This window comes from Cyphomyrmex costatus, unplaced genomic scaffold (assembly GCF_001594065.2).
Source record: "Cyphomyrmex costatus isolate MS0001 unplaced genomic scaffold, Ccosl1.0 scaffold143, whole genome shotgun sequence".
NCBI lineage: Eukaryota > Metazoa > Arthropoda > Insecta > Hymenoptera > Formicidae > Cyphomyrmex > Cyphomyrmex costatus.
The window spans coordinates 353,048-369,175 of record NW_017275424.1 but is presented as its reverse complement, the minus strand read 5'-3'; the positions used below and the strand labels follow the sequence as shown (position 1 = coordinate 369,175).

Sequence of the window (16,128 nt, the reverse complement as noted above, 5' to 3'; positions counted from 1 at the left end):
GGAAATATCAATGATTTACGTCAAATAATTATACAGGAATGTAGAGCTATGCCAGCAAATACTTTCCAAAATGTTCATTCAAAATTTCAGAATCGCCTTTATTATTGTTTAGCAAACAACGGAGAAACATTTTTTTTATAATAAATGATGAAATTTTATACAGTAACTATGCCTTACTATTTTCTTAAATATCTCCTAAAATAGTGATCGAACAAAAAAATGTTTCCTACAGAAGTTACTTGTTTTTTTTTACGTAGAATAAGATCCTGTAATAAAAAATATAGCCAATTGTAACGCCATCGTATTTATCGGCGAGCACGTGCCGTCCGCTCTGGCGTAAGAATTCATGAGCTCAGAGTGCTCAGAGTTATCGTTATTGCTCGCCCATGTCACTGCCTGGTCAATATCGTTGGTTGTATTTGTTGAGATTCCGGTTTGTTTAAGATTAAAGTCGAGACGTGTTGCCGCCGTCCCGTACTCGACTGTCCGGTTCGCGTATATTTTATTGCTATTGTATTAAAAAGTTGGCGAGATTTTCTAGAAGTTAATTATTAGAGATGCAATCCTTCCGAAGGACCACTGTCGACGCCCATTGTTCTTCGCTGTATTAAAGTTGATCATCCGTCGAAGCTTGACCGCGCGACTCTGTAAAATACTTTGTCATATGTATCGCCCGACAAGTTAAATATACTGAAAACTCTTTGTTATTATTACTGTTAATTTCGGTCCAATTATTTCTGCCTGTCTCTACCTTGTTCTCCGACATTCTTCCCGCTTACCGCGAACCACCCCCTCTGCCAATTCCGTTGGCTGAGCTAACCGATCTCGTCCGTCGCTAAGTCCGTTTGTGTGTTGTGCTCTATTATTTCTTTGTCCGAACGAGTCATCTTAAAATTAGTGCGAAGAGTGGCACGCTCTCTCGTGCCTGGCGCCCAACGAAGTTCATACGGCTGTCGACTATCGCAGTACATAAAATTAAGGAAGAACCGCACTTTTGCTAACTAAATTATTTTTGTCAATCTTTTGGAGCTATCGCATGCGTAGAGTAACGGATGATGTGACGAAATTGTGCCGTCTCTCACAAGTACGGTCACAATATATATAAATATAATTATATACGTAAAGTATAATATGTTTTCTATCTTTTGTATATAATATTATATAGTAATCTGTTTGTATGCAGAAGAAATAATAAGAATTGAAAAATATAATAGTAAAATAATTTTTGAATTGTTTAAAAAAAAAAAAAAAACAATTTTTGGAAAGTGTAAAATTTGAGAAAAAAATTGTTTGTGTAATAATGTGTAAAATTGCATATGTAATTACACATAGCTATCGTACAATGTAATTAGAATAATATTTTTTATAAAGAGAAATAATGCAAAAATTATCTTTCTAATTATTTTTCAATTACGTCCCTTCTTATTTTTTCCATGTATGTCGAGATTATACAGAGATTATATAGAGATTGTACAAAAAAAAATACTTACATGTGAACATATTTTATATATAATTAAGTATACATATACATTTATATTTAATTATATATATACTCTTTTTTTATTTCCCTAGAATAACAATATTTATTTCAAGTGTCGTTGTATAATGTTCATGCTTATGAACAATTAAAATTAATATTATTATTATCATTATCAATAATAATAAGCATAATTATAATTATTCTTATCATTATTTATGAAAGATAAATGAGCTAAAATTACGTCAAACGTCAATGTTTACTAAATAGAATTATACAATAAAATTATATATATAAACATGTCATTTTGTCGTTTTGTCAATTACAGGTTCATATCTGAATTGAATTTGAACGACAGACACGTTGACATCTTGATTCAAAATCTTCAATTTCGGAATCCGATAACGACAAGAGTGACGGCGTGGAGATACTGACGATTCTTTCGTCTTCGCTGGATGACAGAGATGAGTTGAAGAAGTCGCCGCAAGTGTCGTAGAGATTTCTGCTAAAATTGTAAGCGTGCGACAGGACGTCTTGAGACTAGAGGAAACGTTATCGCGAATTAGATTAAATTAAAGACGCGCACTTACAAATCCTGATCATATTATTAAACGCACGTATTTGACGATATACTGAAAAAAAGTATCTTAATTAAAAAAAAATATTTCTTTCAAATTAAGATTTCTTCTGAAAGTGCCCCTTTGAACAACATTCCAAAGGTTTTAGTCATCGATCAAATACCATGGATAATGCTAATGCCGGTGATGGTACAGCTTTCAACCTTACAACTTGAAAAATACTCGATAAAAATAAACTTAATTATAATGTTTTGGAAAGCTCTCGAGGTGTACTATAAGAATATGTAATGAAAAAGGAGGATTCCATATATGAAATTTCAAAGTTGACCTTCAAATGACCTTGAAATGTATTTTCAAGGTCAAATTTAAAGTCATTAACTTCTTTCCCTTTCAAAATCACACAACTTTTCTATCTTGTGTTTTTTTTATGTTTCCTTTTCGAGTTATCAGCGTAGAAAGATTAAAAAGGCTTACTCTGTATATTATAATATATGTATAATGTATATAAAACGTCTGAAAATTAGATAATTAGGTAAATAATATGTATAGCTATTTCAATTAATTACAACAAAAATGGATATAGTATAAATGTGATCTTTAGTAGCCAATAAATTGCAAAATATACAATTGTCTACTAATATGACGAAAATTTGGATCGTTAGAAAACCAGTGATTACAACAAAATTACAGTAAAACAAGATTTCTATGGGCATACATACGTAACGCGTGTTTCTCGCTCTCAGTTTTATTTTCGCCCTCCTCTCGCAAAGTATCAAATTCTTCGTAAGGTCTCTCACGACGTCATTCACCTTCCGATCGAGCGTGTCGTTGGTATAACTACTATCCGAGCCGGAATCAACGGCAGTCGATGCTCTATCGAGTTTCCCATCGCGGCGTTTCTTTTCAAATGTCGATTTGCCGGCATGAAAGGACCTCTCGGCGGGATAAAGATCGATTAAAGATGAGCTGAATACGCCCGAGTCTATCGAACCGATGTATCTCGACGACTTCGACGTCTCAAACGTGGAATCGGCCGTATACCGTTTCCCAGCTCGCCATTCTTTCTCTCCATTCTCCTGAAAAGGAAGATGTTCCCAATTACAAATTCTATTCTTCGCGACATCTTCGCGATCTTCGGATATCTCAATTGTGTCGTTCGACTTGTTTACCATATCAATTAAAGATTTATTTGGAGTGGCGTACTGCACGGATGAATCGTAACGCGAGATATAGTCGAAGCTGGAAAGCGAACAATCGAGACTGGGGTCTAAGTTCGAAAGCGAATAATTATTCAGACTGAAGTTCGAACGCGAATCGTAATAATGGTAATTCGAATGTAGATTTGAATACGATTCAATCACGCTACAATCCACAGCCTTGACAGCGAGCTCGTCCTTGTTCTCCATTAACGACACCTGGCTCGGAATTTGCGTGCAGGAGAAGTACTTGGAAAGGGCAGAATTCTTGTTCGAGCACTCGCTTATAGCATCAACTGACATCGAGCCGTGAATTTGTGTCTCTGTCGGCTCGAGATTCGTCGCGACGATCAACGGCGTGGATTTGGATTTCTCAATTATCGTCATTGAGGACACACCGATGACGTGATGATCAAGATTACTGTTTCTCTGAGAAACGGTGATAAACTCCTCCGTGTCGTTTTCGCTCCTCTCGCCTGGTGGATCATCGAAGTCTCTGTCGATCCTTCTCTTAATGTCCTCCAGGATAGCTACGTCGCCTACCTTCTCCTCAATGGTCTTCATGTAATATCTCGATTTTTTCAAAGCGGCAGGATTTTCAGCTAAATCTCTCTTGTGCGTGTCATTATTTAAGATTGTAAAATTATTTTTTGGATAAACTTTATCAAGGAATTCATTTTTAATAGACAATTCCTGAAGCTCATCGTTCTCGTTGTTTATAACATCTAGATCGAGTGACAGTTGTTTGTTAAAATGACATTTCGTCTTCGTCTTGTTCCTGTACAATTAAAAAATTTATGTTAAATTTAACACATTTATTCGTCCCAAATTGTCCACCCAAAATTTTGTGTTAATTTAACGAAAGATGAAATGTGCTAGCACGTAACATTGTATAAAAATTATAATAATTATATAAAAATTAATATAAAAAACATAACATTTTGATTTAGAAACAAATTGTAGAAGCATACTTCTTCAGTAAAATTAACATTTATTACAATATGTCAAATTAACACATACATTCATTATATATCCATATATCTAAGAATTTACGTTTTAAAGCTACATTATTTTTGTTATTTGTTCATTCATTCTTACAAATATTGTGTTGTTTTTAATACTAAAAGGTTTTAAATATTAATTTGATACAAAATGTTCAAATAATTAATCATATTATGTGCAATTAATCGGATATGTTAAAAGTTCAACACCAAAATTTTAGCAAGGACCGGTTTTAACACAAATATTTTTTTACTGTATAGAAATTCTATTTGAAAAATAAACTGTCTCCGTTGCTGGTACAATGTCACGTTCGAAAGAATCGTTTGGATTTCTCGAGAAAGAAACACTATCCTTTGCAGAGAAGACCGTTTCATTATTGCGGCTATCTACGTGCAAAACCTCGGACGCATTTTTACTTGTGTCACTTTTCAATTCTCCGACGATCTTTTTAACGTTTACCAGACCATTTTTTTCTTTCGACGTATTTTTTTCTCTCGCAATCGTCGACTTGTTTTCGACGCCACCCCAATTTACTTTCGTGTCGTCGGATATTGATGAAAAGTATTCATCACGGTTCTCCAGATTACTTCGCGGACTCTCGCCACTGCAGCAGGTTTCCCGTAGCGTTGCCGTTATCTCCTCTATCTGCCTATTCACGGCCGTGAATTTATTGATATACTCGGCGCGTTTGTTCTCCAGAGCCCGAACGCGAAGCCATGGTTCGTGGTGATAGCCCTCTCTGCTTGAACTATGTAAACTATCGTGAAAATTCGCGACAATTTGCGGTTCGTTATCGCAATGATTGCGATGAGAGATTCTTTCGGTGGTCGGCTTCAATTTTCTCTTAATTTTTCTTCGTCGCAAATTCTTTTTGTTCGAGGTTTGAATTTGCGCGTCTCTAGTCATACGAGAACTATCACACTTGTGATCTTTTCTCACAGGAGGGTCCTTAAAACCATCAGCTATAAAGGAGTGATCGTCAACGGCACGATCATTTCGCAAAATGTCTGATGTATTTTTGTTCTCTTCAACATGTTTATGTAATTGACTATGATGAGAATTATGATTATTCTCTTGAGTTTTATATGTATCATATTTATGGGTGATCTCCATCGATTCTGTACAATCAATTGGCATTGCCTGGCGATCTGTATGCACTTTAAGAAACATTGTATCTGTTGATAAGTTTAACGTTGGAGCTGATTGTGTGATACAATATTTGCATATGATCATTGGTCTGAAATTATTGCAAAAATATGATTCTTTCATTTCCCAATGTGATATTAAAATAATGAAGTTTAACGTAAAATTATGAAGTTTATAATATAATATAAGTCAAAATCTTTTTAGGTAATAGGATTACTTTTAGATTTAACTCATACAATAACAGCTATGTTTTGCAACGTTTAAAATATGTATAAAATCAATGTTTTCTCTTGAAACACTCCAAATATACATACATACGTTGTCGGGAAAAAGTTTGAAATTACATGATGTAAAATTTAAGAATATTTTAGTAAAATACTATTTAAAAGTTTAATTCGTGCTTCACTCTTTTCTTAATTTAAAAGTAAATAAGCAATATGTTTAATTTCGAGAAAATGAACTACGATCATAAAATCTTTTCTTCCAAAACTGGCCTATGGACTATTTTAGAAGATGGTTGGAAAAGTAAACTAAAATTAATTAATTTTAACTTGCAGCTAGATATTTATATTTAAATTAGTAAAAAGGTGATAGCTATTTTAACAAAAAGGTAAAAAAAACTTAATATTCTTTAAAAAAAACTTTTCTTAATAAAAATTTTTTTACAACAAATAGATCTTTTAAATTATCGTTTTATATTATTTCTCATTCATAATAAAATAATAGGTAAAATAATAAAAATATATTCAATTATAATGCGTTTTATTTTATTTCATATAGTGGACAATTAATGGATTTCAAACTTTTAGCCGGCGGTGTACTTAAATCTAACTATATTTGAAAATGTTTCATTTGTTCTATTTTCAAGTGTCACGTTGACTTGAAATTCATCAAGAAATGTTACTACCTGCGAACAATATTGAAACGTTTCTTTAAGTTCCTTATACCACACGAGCTTGAGAGATAATCGTTTTCGTTCAAATTTCTCGCGCCACAATGCAAACCGATAGAATAGATCTTTGGGACTTCCGGGACCAATCTTCTTTTATCGTGTCGTAATACCGTGTCGCATTTGTCGATACAACTACATCGATTATCGCGAAGATATCTCATCAAAAATTTCGGACGCCAGTTTCGACGCGTTCGTATGTATGACAGAAAATTGCCAGGACACCACAAGATACTCTTCAGCTGGTCGATCACAAGCGATGCCGACGTTCGAGTTACTTTGAGTCTCTTATGCGGTGATTTACGCTGTCGATGCTGCGTGTCTTGAGAGATTCCGTTCTCCCATCTGCAGCATAACGTGAATACAACGTTCATAATTAATTACTCGCAGGAATGCATTACAATTGTTTGAATCTCGAAATTTGTATGGTCTTAAGTACAAGTCACTATGCATAGAAGATTGAAAATTGCGAAATGGAAATTAGAATTTAACCAATTAAAACAAAGTGAAATTTTAAAATTACTTGACTAATAGAATTCTAATCGTCAATTCGAAATTCGTAATCTCTCATGTGTAGTGTGACACACAGGTTTTAGAAGATTGAAAATTGCGAAATGGAAATTAGAATTTAACCAATTAAAACAAAGTGAAATTTTAAAATTACTTGACTAATAGAATTCTAATCGTCAATTCGAAATTCGTAATCTCTCATGTGTAGTGTGACACACAGGTTTTAGAAGATTAAAGTACTAAGTGCACAAAACGTTACGGTTTCAGGTTTTCAGATTTTTGGATCGAGAATTAATGTAAATGTATAGTAGATGACATCTACAAAATTAATCCAGTATCAATAATAGATATATTGCACGATGTTTCAGACATTTATATCTGCGCGTATTATTTGCAAACACGTAAATTTTTAAATATCGAGATCTTTATTAGATCCTCAAAAATTGTTGGATTTCTGAATAAATAGCGTTATGACCTTTTCATTTATGTGATATATATATATATATTTATATTTATATATTTAATATAATATATATTTTATATACATATAATAAACATGATCTTTGAACTTTTATCTAATTTTTTTAGATTATCAATCTTTAACAGTTAGTATTTACGATTAATTAAAACATTGATAAACTTACATACGTACGAAATTGAAGAGATTCGAAGATGAATATTCATTTTTAATATTTCCAAAATCCATGATAGTAGAGTCACAAATGTAATAAACATGTACATGCAGACAATCTTTATGACTCGTTTCCGCGCGTCACTAAAAGATACATATTATTATTTCAAATGTCAGAAATAAAATCAAGAATACAAATTCGATACAAATGCAATTACTTATTACATTTTTGGAGATGTACTGAAGTAAGAAATTTGATAGAAATGTAATAACCTTCTCATGAGCTTTATTTAATTTTATCTACAATTTTATCTATATTTTCTCAAACATAACACAATTTTAAATATATCATTATAATTCAACGAGCGATGTGAAGATATGTTTGAAGTTTTTAATCGTCGTAAATATAAGGTAATTCGATTTGACATATCAGTAGGTTAGTTTTTACGCAAGCACGAGATCGCCGCACGAAAGTTAGCGTTTCCCATACCTATCGGCCGCCCATTCATTTGCCCTGCACGAATTTCGTGATACTGAGTTTGGAATGGAATTTGGTGAAGGGACATGTGTGTGTGTGAAAGGGAAACTGCGCAATTTGACAAAATTACGTTGTTACGTTTAAACACGCACTGACATACTTTGAATAGATGATTTGTTTCTTGAAGCCTTTTTGCTCTCTTATACTTAAATATAGATTTTATACATTTCTACGATAGCACGTTATGGGTAATGAATTGAACGTATAAATAAGAAATATTTTGAAACAAAATTTTGAATATATAAAGTTAGATACTATCTATAATGTGAGAAAAAGAAAGAAAAAAGAAAAAATAAAGGAAAAATGATAGATACAAACGATTGACAGTGTAGTGCCGTATAGATGTATGTAATGTTATAATCACAAAGGACTGATCGCAGCCTAAGTAATTTTAAGTATTAAAAATATTTATATTATATATATATTAATTTTTTATTTGATTTAAATTTATGTATAGACCACATAAAGAAAAGAATATTAATAAATTATTTTTAAAAAATTAGTTTTCATAATAATTTTTTTCAATCTATTATGCTATCAAGACTTTCCAATATACGTAGATTAAGTGTTGTATTATAAATAATTTATTTAAAAATAGCACCGATATATTTAAAAAGAAATAGATATGACAAAGCATTCAATTTTTCGCATTTTTTTTTTGCTTGCTATTGTGTATAGTTGTATACATATGTAAAATAAAATAGAATAAGTTTAAAAATCTGATAATTTGTTTTAAAATCTTGATTTTTTTTCTTTCATGAAAAAGGAAAGTAGTTAAATTTTGTCGCTTAGCAAAATCGACGTTTCATTAAAACTCAATTGAAAGGGACGTCCCGCGGTAGAGTGAGTATATAGATTGATATAAAATTCTCTGTGCAACTGTCTACGATCGTCGTAGTGTTAAGTCATGTGAAAAGGAATGTTTTATTATATGGCCAAGCTAGTTAGCCTATGCATTTAATAAAGACTGCCTCCTGTATGTATGACACATTATTATTGCCCACAGCATTCCGCTTTTATTACAAGCACAAGCCAAGAATTTTTGACATTAAAGAAAGTTTATAGTTTAGAAATCTATTATTTTTTTAATGTTCAGTCCGAACATAACTGTTATAAGATTAGAATCCTTAAAAATGAATAATTTAAATTCTAACAGTTCTCTTTTAAGTTATAGCTTGGCAATTAAAATTTCTTATATCTCTTCTCTATCGCTTTAATAAAATAGATTTACAATAAGATCCATATAGAGCAGAGTTTTTCAATCGACATGCCGTAACGGCTCGTGATATTCTGTCTATAGATAGCAAAATATCGTTTATTGGAGAAAATTAATTAATCATTCCGATAATCTGACGAATCTGATGTTTAAATATTTAAGATGATGTTCAAATATCTTAAAAAGGATATTGATTTTTTGCAGCCACATAACATAAGTATACATATAAACATCATAAACTGACAATGTGTTATTATTTTTATGTAATTAATTGTTCACTAATAACATTAATAGTTCATCGTCAATTGGTCACCTATCCGAGTTAATAAGAATATGACATTGTATACACATCATAGAATAGGTAAATAAATAAGTCATTAATTGGTCAAGAAGGTGATGTCATTATTACAACTTAAATAAATAAGTAACATACTGTCAATAACTAAAAATGACTATATTGATGTGAAGCAATGACAGCTTATTATTTGAGTGGTAAAATTTTAGCTGCGGAAATTTTAAAGAAAAAAGTATCAAAAAATTTATAAAAATAAGAATCAGTGAGAAGCATAAAAAATAAAAAAGATATTAAAAAATTTTATTTTAACATTTTATAACAATTTATTATGTTTACTCTCATTTTAATTAAAGCGATATCACCAATGAAATAAAATCATCTTTAAAATTATAACACACACACACACACACACACTTATTTATAAAAAATAAAATTTTTTAACTTTACCTTTTATTTTGAATATTGCATTAGTGATATCTGATAAAAGATCTAGGTATGCCGAATGTGTGTACCTATAGTGATGTACCTTAAAAAGTTTAACTCATTATTTAATTTAATTGTACATACCGCGAGCTGAAAATATAATGATATAAAGAAATAAATCACAATACGGTAAAACTTTGCAGACATAATTTATTGATTGATTGTACGAACAACTAATGCCGCGATCAGATTCATTGCCGCGTGTAAGATTTAATCGGACGCACTTCGTCGGTGTGCCTGTTACGGATATTCCGAGAGACCTTTCGTCACATTAGGGTACATTCGCGTGGTTCGGTCGCTTTCGTGTCAAGTTCGTCGCTTCGCCACCCTCCGACTCTTGTTTCTGCCACCCTCCTTTCTCACTTTTAACCGCGGTTCGCCTCCTCTTCCGAGCACTTGTTGCATGCCCGTCCATCCTCAAGAGATCGAGAAATCGTTACTATCAAAATTCCGGATGCTTGGCGAGAAGTCTTCAAAAGTTAAAGCCACAGGAAAATCGATTGGAGCAGAAGGAGAGTCGTATGATTATCTCTTCCTCAGTTTAAAATAACCCGCTTTCTCTCGATTATACATACAATGAGGAAAATTTGATAAGATTCTTTTCCAGAAGCCAAATTTCACTCGACTTTGTTTCCTGCACTGAAAAAAGCACATTATATTTTATGTAAAATTACACAAATAGTATATATAAGAATTACATAATTTCTAATAGAAGTGTACATAATAGAAGTATATACCTATAGAGAGAATTGTATGTTTACAATAATTAATACTTTTATCTCTAATTGTGTAAATATGCACAGCAGAAAGAAAGAACGATTTTGTTGAAATACAATATATCTAAAATTTAGCTAGATTTGAAAATAATATATTTTGTGTAGACTATCAAAGAATTATATAGGATATTTAAACTAGTTGCTAGGATGTTAAAATTTTATGCCATATTATCATACGTTTAAAAATGTTCTACATAATTTTATTAATAATAAAATTATTTTCAAACCTATATGTTATACATTTAGCTAAATTTTTAGATACTCGAGTAAAATCGTTCTTTCTTTATTAAATGGGAAATTACAATAACAATAGCTTTATATATAATTATTATTATTTATAATATACATAATTAGCATTATAATATAATTACGCAATAACATTATATTTTATAAAATGTTACATATTATAGTTTTTATATAAACGTACAAATTTTTGTAACGTTATGTAACGTAATATCACATTTGTATTTTTACGTTCGTATACATCGATAAGATAAAACTTCAGAAAAAATGTACGTTGCATAAATTGGCGAATATAAATACCACGTACCAATAAAAATTTAATACTTCTGTAAATTTAACTTTAATTGCAAATTCACGTTTACAAATTGTTTAATTGCTATAAATAAGAATAATTTCATTCTTATATATGGTAATAAGTTGTAACTTTATTTATGTGTTTAAGTAGGTATATATATATAATACCTTTATAGAAATTGCAAATTACCTTCGACAATTGTTGTGATTTTGTATGAAATTGTTTTGCTGTGTATAAATGGAATCTATCTTTGACTCTGAATTCACCGAAATCTGAATTCAGCGAATTTACAGCAATCTCGAATGTTCATTCCGCGATAAACAACACCCAGTTGATCGCTATCTAGGAGGGTCAAGACGCGTGCACGCAAAAATACGTGTACACGAGAGAAGCGTGCGCATAAACGCATCTCACGATGGTTGATCGCGCGAGCGATGAAATTACTAACGTAAATACCGGTGTGCGCGCGTGTGTGCAGATCGCGTTCGATTAGTGCAATCTGGGTTATAGTCAAAGGTTGCACACGCGACAATTGTCTCAGGTCTGGTTTCCCGTTCCCCTGCGGACGTTTTTAAAGGTCGCTGCGTTTCCCAAGGATTCATGAAAGAATTCTAACAATAAGTCGTGCGTTCGTATTCTTCATCAAACGATAAATCGTAAAGAGGGAAAAGAGTTTTAAAGAGCGGAAGTTGTAAAAAGTTAAACTTTTAGCCAACAGTGTACAGCTTTTTTCACTAAAAGATGGACCATAAATATGTCTCACAAGAAAACCTATAGAAGTATTCCCTTCCGATTTTGATTTGAATATGTTGCTTTCAAGACAAATAAAACATGTATTCTTGTATAAAGGCTTCATCACACTTTTAGGAAGTCAAGTTAATACGTCTTTGAAGAAAATTGGTTTTTTTCTTTCGAAGAGAATATTATCGGAACTGTAAGAGATAAAAGAAATGTTTTGAATAAAAGTTGAATAGTTTGAAGGAGTATTTTATAAGTAATAACTTTTTATCATAAAAAAGAAAAATTAAACAATTTTTTAAAATCATATATATTTCTTTAAAACCATTCACGTGTTTTATTTCAAACATTTTTTTATCTCTTACAATTTCGACGATATTCAAAAGTCAACAAACAATTTTTTTCAAAGAAATTTTGTGCATTGCCTAAAAGTGCAATTGGAACCTTATAAAAAGAATAGGTATGTGTCTCTTATGTTTGTTTAGAAAATATCAGAGGGGTACACTTCTATAGGTTTCATTGTTAAGTAAAAAGCGACGTAAACATTTACAAACAAAATTCTTTCAAAATTCAGTTTCCCGTTTTATCGATCGTTTCAAATTGGACGAAGTATTGCTGTTGTTCAAGAGCGACAGGAAAATTTCTTTCTCGTTTTCTTGTAATAACTTTCCGGTCTCTACTTAGGCCAGGGACGCTTTTTAATGCAAACTCATTTACATACGTCTAACTTTTGCGCTTTCGCGTTTCAAGCGTGCATTTTTTGACTCGGGGCTCGTGTGTGGAACAGGAATTTCTTTTAGCTCTTTGCAAGTATACCTTCAATGTACTGATTAAAAAAGTTGGCATTTTCGAGAAAAGGGTGTCATTCTTTTGAAATACGTAAAAGCAATAAAAGCTATTATTAGTTACAAGATTAATCACGTACAATTGCTTACTGGTTTAAAATTCTGACTAATCTTTTTTTATGTGTGGTTCTAATTTAAATTCTTTTAAAACAATTTATTGGTATAATTACTGACAATGAGTACAGTCTACAACCATTATTATTCGATATATCATATTTTTTTACAACTTATTAACTTGCAAGGATTAGATTTATAGCATATTAGATAATATTATACATTGTGATATAAATTTATCATTATTGTAATTACATAATTGAAATGCGTAAAGAAAATATTTACCTGTAAAATAAATACACAATAAATAAGATAATTTCATAAAAAGGAATAGCAAGAGCAAAATAACGAAATAGAAGATTATCACAAAAATTGGCTTATTGAGAAAATAATTCATGCTTAGGTTCATCACTCACAGATACAGCACACAATACAAACATGCACTAATAGCATGCTAAGGAGAATCAAAAAGCTCTAACACACAAAAATTTAATGAAATATTTAAGAAATACGGTTTTCTTTTCAAAAATAAGTAAATAATACAATCAATGAATAGAAATGATCCTATTTTCGATCGAAGTGAATCTTATTAATACTAAATGCAAATTTTTGCAAATATATTATTTTAATTTTATAAACGATGTGCTAATACAGTTTATCGACTTGAAACGCAATTGCAAACTGAAACTGAGATTAATTTTGCAAATTAGATTAATCATCCATTATAATAATAATAATGTTCTAATAAAGTATTTTAAAATGTAAAAATAATTTATTGCGAAAAAAACATTATCTTAGTCAGGATTATAAATAAATAATAAATAAATAATGTGATAAATATATTACTAACAGTAAAACTGTTTCTATAATTGAGAATGGTCAAAATAAAAGGCAAAATTTTTAAATATAAAGAAATAAAAATGGTTGATCATTTACGGCCACTCGCGAGATGATTACATCAAAAAGATGAATAATATAACTAAAAATCATATAAATATTATAAATATAACCAAAAGAAATATTATAAGTATACCAAAATAGATATTATAAGTATAACATATTGTATAAATAAGTGTGAATAAATTAATAATCATTGTTTTGTATAGAAAATCGCATAGAAGCAATCTGAACGACGTGCAGCGACATTACCGTGTTCCTATACTCCCTACAATTTCCTAGTAGAAGGGAGGAAAGTGAAGTGTGCTTTGTGGTCGACGATTATGTGTTTCCTGGTAAGTAATTACTCTCGCAAACGTGCACGCGTGTACATCCTTCCAATCGAATAGCTTAAATGACGCTATAGCATTGTCATTAAAAGAAAATTTAGTTCCAAATTGACGAAAGAAAAAGTGATCGAAAGATTGAATTGGAAAAACGATGGACAAATAGTAGCATTGCTCGTCAATCCCATACATCATCTTTTGAAACAAAGAAAGATCGATTCGGAAAATTTAAAAGTTACAAAACTAAAGAATATTTTTGGATACTCAAGTTATTAGAAATAAATTATTTTTATACTGCTCGAATTTATCGTAAAGATTTATTGTAAAATCAATCTTTGAAAGTTGACTCATTTCTCATTTTTATTTCGTTATTCATTGATAAAAAGAAGTAGAACAAAATTTTATAAGGAAAATTGATTTCCTTTAATAAGTTTTATCGAGAAAAGAATTTATTAAACTCTGTTTAAAGCCTGTATCACACTACACATTGGAGATCGAGGATTACGAATTGAAGACTACAATTTAGCTGATCAGGAAATAGATCAAAATTATCTGAGTAGTCAATTTCTAATCTCTAATTCGCAATTCTCAGTCTCCAATGTGTAGTGTGACAAGAATTTAAGGGGATCATAAATTGAAAATCGAATTTCGACTGCATTGCTGTTGAGCTGTTTTACCAATAAGACACACACATGTACGATTTATGATTATTACATATTTGGTTGATACATCTTTTATATACACACCCACACCCACACTCACACACATACTCATCCCACACTCATCCACAAAATCACGCGCGTGCGCAAATATCAATATTGTACATACCCATATATATATGTATATATATAATGCATAAATTTTCATAATACTTTTTAATATTGAATTAAGTATCTAATTCTAAAAATTGACATTGTTCGTGTAAATTACTATATAATCTGGGGACTAACAATTTTGTATATAAAATAAACAGATTGCAGATCTCATTTATCAAGCAAATCTTGTCAGCTTTAAACTCTATACATTCGACTAAAAAAAGTAATTCGTTATTTATTGTAATACTTTGATTTTTATTAGCTACTTTTTAAAAGCTCGTTACACCAATAGCAAGTTACTTTTCTTCAATAAATAACACGTAATGGCGGCAAGTTACTTTTCAAAAGGACTTTTCCAACGTAAACTTTTAATTAGTTACTGTTATTGTCACAAAAATTTCAACGTCATTATTAAACCGTTATTATAAAAAATAACGACAAAAATAAAAGTGTTGTTATTCTTGGACTTATATATATGTTTATAATGTTAGAGAGAATTTGCTTAAAGAATTACAAAAGATATTTAAACAAAAGCAAGGGGAATATACTCGATAAATATTGATAACAACGGATCCAGCTCTGATGACCTTGAAATATGTCAAAGTCATAACCCTGAGCGACCTTCAAAAAGTTTTAGTACGCGTTCAAAAGTTATTAACAAAAGTTTGGGTAAATATGCAATGCGTATATAAGAGACCACTCTCCAACCTTGATTTATAATAAAATGTATATATATATATATACATTCATTGTCAGTGTCACGATTCTAAATAGTCTTGAAAGATTCTATCCTTCACCTATCCTGCGTTAAAAGTTATTAGAAAAAAAGTCTTATAAATAAATTCTTTCTTTCTGATAGATACAATATTAAGAACTATCCTTATACCCTCTTCTATTCACGTAATGACTTTTCACACGAAGCGGGGTCCACTCTACATTTCTCTTACCTAGAAATGTCCGATTTTCTATGCAAAGCAAAATTCACTCCATATTCTCCTCTGCTTATGGCAAGTCCTTCCGACTTGCATAATATAATCTTTCGCTTTATGTGGAAAGTCGATCGTAAGAGAATCTATTTCTAAGAGACGTAATTTCGTTCTTAAGAGAATCATAAAATT

General features: G+C 30.8%; 1 protein-coding gene across 1 annotated transcript; it reads right to left on the bottom strand.

Moving 5' to 3' along the window:
• Window positions 1-1,807: 1,807 nt before the first annotated feature.
• LOC108783156 (uncharacterized) lies at window positions 1,808-5,423 on the bottom strand. Its single transcript, XM_018551648.1, has 4 exons — window positions 4,507-5,423; window positions 3,225-4,029; window positions 2,775-3,131; window positions 1,808-2,017 (listed from the first exon to the last, which is right to left on the bottom strand). The coding sequence occupies exons 1-4, from the start codon at window positions 5,421-5,423 to the stop codon at window positions 1,808-1,810; spliced, it is 2,289 nt and encodes a 762-aa protein (XP_018407150.1).
• Window positions 5,424-16,128: the final 10,705 nt, after the last annotated feature.

Bases quoted from the DNA above. Each gene is read 5' to 3' on its own strand.
- LOC108783156 (XM_018551648.1), bottom strand. From the start codon at position 5,423: ATGTTTCTTAAAGTGCATACAGATCGCCAGGCAATGCCAATTGATTGT. The intron at 4,030-4,506 runs GTAAAAAAATAT...TTAATTGTACAG, and splicing joins TCAAATAGAATTTCTATACA to GAACAAGACGAAGACGAAAT. The intron at 3,132-3,224 runs GTAAACAAGTCG...CTTCCTTTTCAG, and splicing joins ATAAATCTTTAATTGATATG to GAGAATGGAGAGAAAGAATG.